We start from the raw sequence: 10,091 nt of genomic DNA, 5'->3' as shown, positions 1-10,091 counted from the left end.
CTTTCATACGTCTTACGCCATGACGTCGACGTAATTCTTCTTCTTCTTCTGTGGTGTTTAACGGCAGCTTGCCTTCTATTCGTTGCATGACTGCCACCTCCTGGTCCAGTCAGTTCCTTTGTTGTCCCAGCTGCTAAACTTTCCCGATAAAGTATATTCTTTAGCTCTCATCCCTAAACTTTGCATTTCCTCCAGAATTTAAGGGTTTTAAGGATCAGTTATTGTCATTATGCAGCACAGGGATGCACAAACAAATTCAGTTGTAGCCCATTTGTAACACAACAAACACATGACAAACAAAAACAAAAACAGTAGGACATTTGGGTACTGTATTCTTTTTTATTTGGTTTCTGATGCTGAACCACCTGAAACTAATCTGGATTTAGTTAGAGTTTAGTGAATGGGTATGATGACGACGTTTACGAGCAGTAACTGAACTGATATGGAATGCTATCTAAGCCAATATTAAATGAATAAATAATTATGCCTACGAAATAAATTCAGAAACATACATTTTGCAATACGTATCGAGGGAACTGTCTGCTTCTTTTTCCTCCGTATCTCCATCCCTTCCTCTGTAACTCTTTTTTTGCAGGCTTATCCTAACCAAGCTATGATGTGCAAACACATTTTAGGACAAAGTTATTTTAAAAAGTTAAACGACGACAACTCTGAACAAATACTTTTCAAATCATTGTGACTAACAGCTTTTGTTGGTTGTCAGAATGATAAGATTGACATGTTTCTGTGGGTGGATTTCAAGAAATATTGACAAAACAGTTGATACAGATTCTAAAAATGAAACATTTAAAATCATTTCAAACATGTATTTTGAATTAGCTTCTTATAAATGCTGACTTTAACAAACACATAGAGGTTAATTCATATCTGTGTATATTAGGGTGAGACTTGAGCCTTTGCTGTGACGACTGAGAGTTTCAGTCGACAACATAAGTGGTACACGAGGGCGTACCTGATGGTCTGGTCTCTGAGGCCATAGATGAGAGAACTCAGACATTTGGGGAGAATTATGAAAAACACATAACAAACATTCCGGATGCGCACGAGCGTGATCCTCGTGACCACTTTTGAGACGGCTACGAGGAAGAAGCTGTACATGAACGAGGAGAGACTGAGGCCCAGCTGCACCACATGCAGCAGCAGTGTGTTACGAGCCTTTCGGGCTGAAGCTTTGTCTGTGGAGGCTGACCTGGCTGCTATTATCACACCAATATAGGTGGAAATAACTACCACACCAGCTGATACAAACAGAAAATAAGTGTAGCCTTTATTGTAAAGATCTGACATCGGCCCGAGAAGAATTATATACGAACCACAAAAATCTGTCATCTGCAGGCTCTCCAGCTCTTCAAATGGAAAATCTAACAGTAGAATAACTCGTGTGAGGATATTTAGTGAACCAAAGCCCCAAACTGCAATGATAGCCACTGCTGTGTTACTCATGGTGATGATGGTAGTGTGCCTCAGTGGGTAGCACACAGCCACATATCTCTCCAGAGACATCACCACCAGTGTGAAAGGGGAGATTTCTTTTGTGAGAATGGCGAACATGACGAGAACCCCACATAACGGATACGTCAGTGTTATTCTACTAATAGAAAGAAGGTACAGTAACTGACTCATTACCATCTGCATAGTGTCTGCACAAAGGAGGTTAAACAGAAGGATGTAACGGGAGGTCTCACGAAACACCAGTTTACTCCTCAAGGTGAACAACATGGTGATGTTAATGAAGAGAAACACACAGCATGGTAATGTAGTCAGAGTGGACAGCGTCACTCTTTCCAATAATCCCCGATACTCAAGCTCAACAGTGATGTTGGTCTGAGACTGAGTTGCATTCGACATTTCAGAGAAATTTCATGTTATTGTCACACAAAAGCAGAATAAACCTCTTCCTGTTTGTGTTTTGTAGAAAAATGAAAATCCATCATTTAACATCAGATGCCCGTTGAGTCACATCATCCAAGTATGAAAGCAGAGCTGGTCTGCAGGGTTTACCTGCACTCAAACGTTGTATATCAGCTTTGTCCTGCCCTAAACCATGTGACACCATCACATGTCAGCTGAATAATAGGTCATGAATATTTCTCCTATTATTTCCCAACACCCATCTGGTCACGTCATCCTCAGTTTAAACGTATCTATGCTAAAGTAGGTCAACTTTAATTCTATAGTGCCTCTGAGAATCAGAGTTACAAGCAGAAAATGTGAACTTGAGTTAGAAATTTGATGTCTTTAGACGTGACTTGACCAAATAAAAAAGACTTGCAACTTGACTTGTGACTTGAGCATTTGGACTTGAAAATAATTGATACTTTCCCCCAAACCCAAAGACTCAAAAAGTACGTAATTTAAAAATTGTGCCACGTATCCTTACATTTCCTGAACCAACTAACATTAAAAGCAAGTCAACACTTCCTCAGATCCATTTAGTTTGAACCAATCCGACAGCATCAAATCCAGTTGCTGAAGAGAACCATGAAGAACTAACTACGTTACTGAGCGCCAGTTGGCGTAAATGATACCAAAGATAATTTTGTTCATGTACGAAAAGTACACGGTGGCCAACAAAAAAATAATTGAAGTACGCAAAACGTGAGGTTTGAAAATTATAGACAGAGGTTACAGAGTGCATTATGACTTGTTTAGGTCTCAAAACTCAAAGTTAAGGACTTGGATCTCAATAGGTTCTTCGCAGATGGAGGGCAATAACAACAATAAACACTTGTATTGTTTCATTGTAGATAATCGGCTACTCAGCATGAAACATGACAGTAATGCCATTCTATAAAAATCTCTTTCCATTTATTGACTAATTATCTTGTTGACAAAAGAAAAACATGACTTTCTATTGTATTGTTATAATTTGTAACCAAACCTATTCAAAAACACTGTTCTAGCACAGCTTATGTAGTCAATACATAATGACAGTTACATCATTTGTTATTTTTCAGTAGAATAAAATCATGAATGGTCGTCTTCTGCTTTCTTCTTTATTGTTTTATTTGATTGCAGTAAGAAAGGTATGATAATACGATCCCACCCCACTGTTTTGTGGGTTTAAAATGAAATACTTCAGCGCTGTTAATGTGTGTATGTGTGTATCTCTCTCTCTTCTATACACAAGGAGGGCCCCCAAAGAAAATCTTGCCCAGGGCCTTATGTTCTGTAGAGCCAGCCCTCAGTGTTATTATGGTATGGATGGCCTCTGAGCGAGGCAGATGCCGTGACCACGGTTTTTCACTTGGCGACTCACGTTACCACATTCTTGAAAAAGGAGTGAGATACCACAAAAACCTTCACACTGGACCATTGAATATAACTCTAACATGATTAGGTAATTCAGCCTGGACTGAAGAGATATGTTCTCTGTGTCGGGTGTCAGAAACCTTGCTTCTTCATTCTACATCAACTGTAAACTGCTACAACATTGAGGTGAGTAAATGAATGAATTGCAGTGGAACGAGGCCAGAGTTGAGTTATTGATCAAAAACATAGACTGGATACAAAAAGTGGACGCAGTAACCGCGACGTCACCCATTGCTTTGGGGACTGCATTTTGAATCCTCAAGTTAAGCATTTTGGCCATCGCCATCTTGGTTTTTGGCCGTCTCCATCTTGTTCTTTTGCAACTAACAGTTACACGAGAGGGTGGAGTTAAGTACAACTGAAAGCTTATGTTAAGTTCACACCAAACGCAAACCAAATTTTCGCACCGCGTTACTTGCAGGGACATTTGTGATTAAGCGCGTCATTTGCGCTAGATCACAAATGTCCCATAGAACCATGGAACAAATAACCTCTATTTCTTCTTAGTACTTGTTGTGGAAGTCCCAGATTTATTAAACTAAACGCCGTCTTGTCTGGGTTCATAACATCATCTGGAGGAGCTCCGTGGATTTCATCGAGGTGTATTCACTGTGTCTAGCTGGTTTACTACAGTTGTATGAACCCAGAATATACAGATTTTGCTGTGATTTATTGCAATAAACGGACAAAAAGGATGTCGAAATAACTACATAATTATGCCGATTTGTAAAAAGTATGAATTCATGTTTTGTTAGTTCTCTCCGCAAGACGACAAGGAAATAACTTTTAAAATGCTTGTTTTCTGAATCCAAAATGTTTCAATTAACTGTCATGAAGTGAAAACAAAAGGATCAAAGTTGTAAGACGAACGCATCCCCTGCTTTATGGTCTGTTTGACTCTAAATGGACCATAATGTACTAAATGAACATCATGCTGTATTGAAGAAGACTTGAAACTAGAGATTGAGACCATAAACTCATGTTTACAATGTTTACTGAGGTAATAAATCAAGAGAGAAGTAGAGTCATTTTCTCATAGACTTCTATACAACCAGAGGAGTCGCCCCCTGGTGGACACTAGAGAGAATGCAGCTTTAACACTTGAAGCTTTGACTTCACTTTTCTGACCCGGAGGTTGCCGCCTGATCAAAAACAACTCTGAATGTTTTAAATTAGTTGTCAGTGGTACACACGATCAGGACAAATTACCAGAACTTCAGTATTATCAGTATTCAGTTGTAAAAAGTTAGAGGCCATGTAGTCCTTGATGGCAGCACGACTGTTACAGTTTTCAGGACTAAACGAGACACTACACAATGACAGTTGGGCGATATCAGTGTAAAAGGTGTCAGACACACTAGTGAAGTGACAAATAACAAGGCCAAGGCATAGCAGATGCAAACTGAATGGAACCTTTTGGGACCTCACACAACACGAAAGGTATCAGCACCAACTTTGAAAACTCTGGACAGAGTCTGACCATTAAAATAGAATTGTCAATTGTACAAAAGGCTGCACTTCAGAATCAGAATCAGAATCAGCTTTATTGGCCATGTATGCTTACGCATACATGGAATTTGACTCCGGTTTCCACTCCGCTCTCAATGTACAAACACACATTTACAATAAACAACAAAAACAAATATATATAAAGAATAAAAAAGGGCAGCAAAAACAGTAGAACAGATGTAGGTATAAACATTTAACAGCTATATACAATATAAGTACAAATATATATCCAAAAGAAAAAGTGTACATATATATATTTATGTTCACACACATGTGAACATGACCCTATAAACAATGGCAATGGAATTGAGGTGATAGTGCAAGTGGTGGTAACAGTGCAAACAGAGGTAGTGCAGTATGACTTATTTATTGTTCATGAGCTGGAGTTGGCAACACTAGGCAGTGTTTTTACGTGGGATCATTTTAAAGATCTAGGGCAGTCTTGATAGTTTCTCAACATTGTCAACCCTAGCTTTAAGTCCAATAGAAGGAGAATGGTGAGATTCTGAGTCTGCACTCATTAGGATGTCTTTTGTTAGCAAGGCTGTTTCTGTCCTGTGGTTCTTTTGAGCCCTATATACATAAATATACTACATTTACAAGCGATCACACAGTTAGATCCACGTCATAAAGTCTACGTTGAGACCTGAGCCTAGGCTGGGACGACTGAGAGTTTCAGTCGACAACATAGATGTCTGATGAGGACAGGTCTGATGGTCTGATCTCTTATGCCATAAATGAGAGAACTCAGACATCTGGGAGAGATGAAAATACACACATACATAACATTCTGGATTCGCACAAATATTAGCCTTGTTACATTTCTCGAAAGAGCCATGAGGATAGGCTTGGAAATAGTGGAGGAGAGACTGAGGCCCAGCTGCACCACATGCAGCAGCAGTGTGTTACGAGCCTTTCGGGCTGAAGCTTTGTCTGTGGAGGCTGACCTGGCTGCTATCATCACACCAATATAGGTGGAAATAATTACCACACTAGCTGATACAAACAGAAAATAAGTGTAGCCTTTATCATAAAGACCAGACATTTGGCCGAGAAGTATGTTTACTTTGGCACAAAAATCTGTCATCTGCAGGCTCTCCAGGTCTTCAAATGGAAAATCTAACAGTAGAATAACTCGTGTGAGGATATTTAGTGAACTGAAGGTCCAAACCGCAATGATAGCCACTGCTGTGTTTCTCATGGTGATGATGGTAGTGTGCCTCAGTGGGTAGCACACAGCCACATATCTCTCCAGAGACATCACCACCAGTGTGAGAGGGGAGATCTCATTTGTGAGAATGGCGAACATGACGAGAACCCCACATAACGGATACGTCAGTGTTATTCTACAAGCAGCCAGAAGGTACAGTAACTGACTCAGTGCCATCTGCATAGTGTCTGCACAAAGGAGGTTAAACAGAAGGATGTAACGGGAGGTCTCACGAAACACCAGTTTACTCCTCAAGGTGAACAACATGGTGATGTTAATGAAGAGAAACACACAGCATGGTAATGTAGTCAGAGTGGACAACAACATAACCTCCAGTAAGCCCTGATACTGCAGACCAGCAGTGATGTTGGTCTGAGACTGATTTGCATACGACATTTCTGAGAAGCAATCAAGACATTAACCGAGAGAGCACACAATAAACTTCTTTTTGTATTCCTGCAACAACGAAGATCCAACATCAGCAGACATGCCTGTTGAGTTCACATGAAAAATCTAAAAAAAACCCTCTGCAGACAGTTAGCAGGTTAGCGTCTTGTGATGTGGGCAGAGCTGGTCTGCCAGGTATGCTTACGCTCACATTCTGTTTATGAGCTCTGTCCTCACACCCATTTCACGTGACACCAACACATGGTTAACAGTTCAGGAGTAGGTAGCCTCTCTTCCATTTTTTTCCAATACCTTGGTCATGTGATGTCTTCCATAGTGGATATGAGAATAGAGGAGCATCTGTTTTTCCTTGTATTAGGCATGGCTGTCTTTCTTAATATCCCATCATAGAAAGATTTCCACTGTCACTTCCATGTAGATTCAGTCTGTCCTGGTCGGTCAGCAACAAAAACTATAAGAAGTGATTTTCAAATTTGATTCAATTGCATACAGCTTAGTCCTCCCCAATCATGCAATCACATAGTTACTCTAGAGCTAATAGAAAATTGCATTCTCTCTACTGACCAGGAGGGGGCAAACAGAAGTCAGATTGTATAGAAGTCTATGAGAAAATGACTCTACTTGTCTCTTGATTTATTACCTCAGTAAACATTGTAAACATGAGTTTATGGTCTCAATCTCTAGTTTCAAGTCTTCTTCAATACAGCATGATGTTCATTTAGTACATTATGGTCCATTTAGAGTCAAACAGACCATAAAGCAGGGGATGCTTTAGGGCGGGGCTACACAGTGATTGACAGGTCTCTAACACGGCGTCTCTATGTCACTCCTCCTCAGTCCAAATATGGTCACTTCCTGTTCACTGGTTGCAAAAAACAACATGGCCATAATCCAAGATGGCGACGACAAAATCGCCGAACTCGAGGCTTCATAACAGCCGTCCACAAACCAAACATCAGTAGTGTCCTAAAGAAGCACCATTAACAGCCCTTTGTGTGGTTTGTCCTACCTTTTGGTAACAACTGTTTGCTGCACTAAATATTCTCTTTAGTATTATGTTGAAAACCAAAGTATGGAGCTTTTCCCCTTTTATTCAAGAGCGTGGGCTTTTGATTTGAGAGCATGACTTGATTTAACTTCATATTTTGTAAAGCTTTATCTCAAAACCCTGTCCTCACACTCAAACAGTGGCAACTGGTCAATAGAGGGCAATGGGGCATGGCCCCACCTTGAGCCACAAAAAACAAAAAAAAATTATACAACTTGTCAATATTTGTGTTTTTGAACTATGGAATGTACCCAGTAATCTGAACCTGAAGCCCCCCTAAAATGTTCTTCAGCCCCCCCAAATAATTTGGCATTATTGGCTTTAAAAAAAATTTATATATTTTTTTCTTTTTCTTTTGTGATGTCATTAAATTTAACTATTGTTTCTCACATGGACAAGTTATTTATAACTCTAACATGCTACATATGTGCATGCGTTCTGGTTTGTATGTTTTCTCCCCCTTCAAATTACAATCCAGCCGATCATCATACTGAACAATGTAAAGTTGACACTGTCGGGTCCATTCTCCATCCATTGTGTGCGGTCCCTTTAAGAATCAGGATTTGGGAGTGACACGGATATGAAAGCTAGTTTATCCGTCTTTCCTTTACAAGCAGGAAAATTAATTCTCTCTTTATTTGAGAAAAGTTCATATTTGTGTTGTCAAATTTCACTATGACCCTGAAATTCTGTCTCTTGTGTTATCATATACTGAATGCAAATAAAACTACAGAGCAAAATCACACTCTTTCTGATTGAACCAATCTATGAACTGTCTGAAACAATGGATATCCGCTGCCCCAAATGGGCCCCAAAAAAACATGCCACTCTCCTTGGGGCTAAGCCCCCCCCTCCCTTTCTATGAATCCTAGAAACGCCCCTGGCTAGCTGGATGACGTCATGCTAATAACTTATTTAGCTTTTTAAAACAACGGGGACAGATTCAGCATGACAGTAACGGGAGTGAGGGATGAGGAGGTAAGGACACGAGAACACCAGGGTAGGGAGTGAGGGATGAGGAGGTAAGGACACATGAGAACACCAGGACACACATGGAGAACTCTGTCAAGCTACATATTAGGCAAAGTGAACATCTTGTCTTCTACATAGTTGTCCTCAGTCTCATCTGCTTAACTTGGTCATGGAGGCATCAACATGTGATTGAGATGGTAAATTAACAGTGAAAACTCATCATAGCTTAATTTAACATCAGTATTGATAATTACACTTCATGTTGTGGGAGGAAAAATGTATGCGTTTGCCACTATATTATTTTCTCCAAGGTTATCCTGTGTTCATTCATATATCTATAAAAACGTATTCATTTACATCTATATTCTGGGTCTGATACTATATTATACATTTGCTCAGATAATCTTTATAAGCTTACTTTGATAATCTGTATAATCTTACTTTTGTACTCTTTTGTATTAAACTCAGTTCAGGCCCCGGCATAAGTCATACAGTCACCGACATAGGATTAGTCACAGGATTCATGTCTCTAAGGAGTCCTAAAAATAAGGTAAAGTCCAGTAGGGACTGGCCTCAGTATCAACCCTGTCACAAACCGGGCCAAACGGCCATGACAAAAAAGGGAGACGCATTCAATGAAACAGTTGATTAATTATTTATTAAGTTTAAAGTAATATAAAAGACAAACATAAACTAACAGTGACATGTGAAGTCAGTCATTTTAGCAGTGTAAGTGAGTGGGTGCGTGTAAAGTGTATATGCAGTGTTGTATAGTGTAGAAACAAACCATAACCGCAACAGAAACCAAAATGGGTGTCTCAGGAAGGAGCGAGAGCCAACTGCGAATCCAGAGGGTTTTTGTACTGAGTGCTCTGGCACACAGGGCCAGTGTTGCAAATGGCCTCAGGTGCTTCCACTCTGCCTGACGACCCTCTGCCACACCCACCTCCACACCTGCAAGGAAGGCAGCCAAACGAACAGGCAGAGAGGGTCGTCACACCCCCATCACGCCCGAGGAAAAGAGGACGCCCTTTGTGTATGGGCCCGGGGACCAGAATATTTGGCTCTTCTTGGGTCACTGTGACCAGCGGACGGCAGTGATGCTGTCGCCAGAAGTTTGACAGGAGCATAAATAAATAAGAAGGAAGGGAGGGGGACTGAGGCCGCGGGGAAAGATCCAACGCTGCCATCCAAGCAGCACAGGCCCATGCATAGTAGAAGTACAGATACTGGACATTGGACTGCATTTCCTGTTGCGTTAGCATGACCACAGTTTCAGAGATCAGTAGGATCGTCTGACAGGTAGCCCTCATGATATTGATTAATTAGTGAACCAACTGCCTATCTCATCGGTCCAGAAGTCCCCCAAAATCCCTCGGGGTAAACAGGATGCATATAGCCTTTAGAAATCAAATCCCCCACTGTACTCTTGATGAACGCAATTACTGTTTAGTGAACATTGAGGGCTGATGAGTAAAAGGGGGGGGGGGGGGGGGGGGGGGGGGGTCATCCTGCATTGGGGAGGGGGGGGGGGGGGGGAGAGTATAAAGTAAGTTGCATTTCTTTGTTCCAGTTAGTTGACTCCGGACGACTCGATTTGCTTGTATTCCG

At 40.8% G+C, this 10,091-nt stretch overlaps 2 protein-coding genes across 2 annotated transcripts; both read right to left on the bottom strand.

Moving 5' to 3' along the window:
- Positions 1–897: 897 nt before the first annotated feature.
- Positions 898–1,869, bottom strand: LOC142959978 (odorant receptor 131-2-like). Its single transcript, XM_076101514.1, has one exon. It carries the CDS (start codon positions 1,867–1,869, stop codon positions 898–900), a length of 972 nt encoding a protein of 323 aa, XP_075957629.1.
- Positions 1,870–5,494: 3,625 nt separating this feature from the next.
- On the bottom strand, positions 5,495–6,448 carry LOC142960625 (odorant receptor 131-2-like). Its single transcript, XM_076102550.1, has one exon. The coding sequence runs from the start codon at positions 6,446–6,448 to the stop codon at positions 5,495–5,497; it is 954 nt and encodes a 317-aa protein (XP_075958665.1).
- Between the last annotated feature and the right edge of the window lie 3,643 nt (positions 6,449–10,091).

The sequence above is a fragment of the Anarhichas minor genome, unplaced genomic scaffold, assembly GCF_050575085.1.
Source record: "Anarhichas minor isolate MPS153535 unplaced genomic scaffold, ASM5057508v1 ptg000027l, whole genome shotgun sequence".
In the NCBI taxonomy this organism is placed as follows: domain Eukaryota; kingdom Metazoa; phylum Chordata; class Actinopteri; order Perciformes; family Anarhichadidae; genus Anarhichas; species Anarhichas minor.
This window is presented reverse-complemented; position numbering and strand designations above follow the sequence as displayed.

Excerpts from the sequence above, each read along its gene's own strand:
- LOC142960625 (XM_076102550.1), bottom strand. The coding sequence starts at position 6,448 with ATGTCGTATGCAAATCAGTCTCAGACCAACATCACTGCTGGTCTGCAG.
- LOC142959978 (XM_076101514.1), bottom strand. The coding sequence starts at position 1,869 with ATGTCGAATGCAACTCAGTCTCAGACCAACATCACTGTTGAGCTTGAG.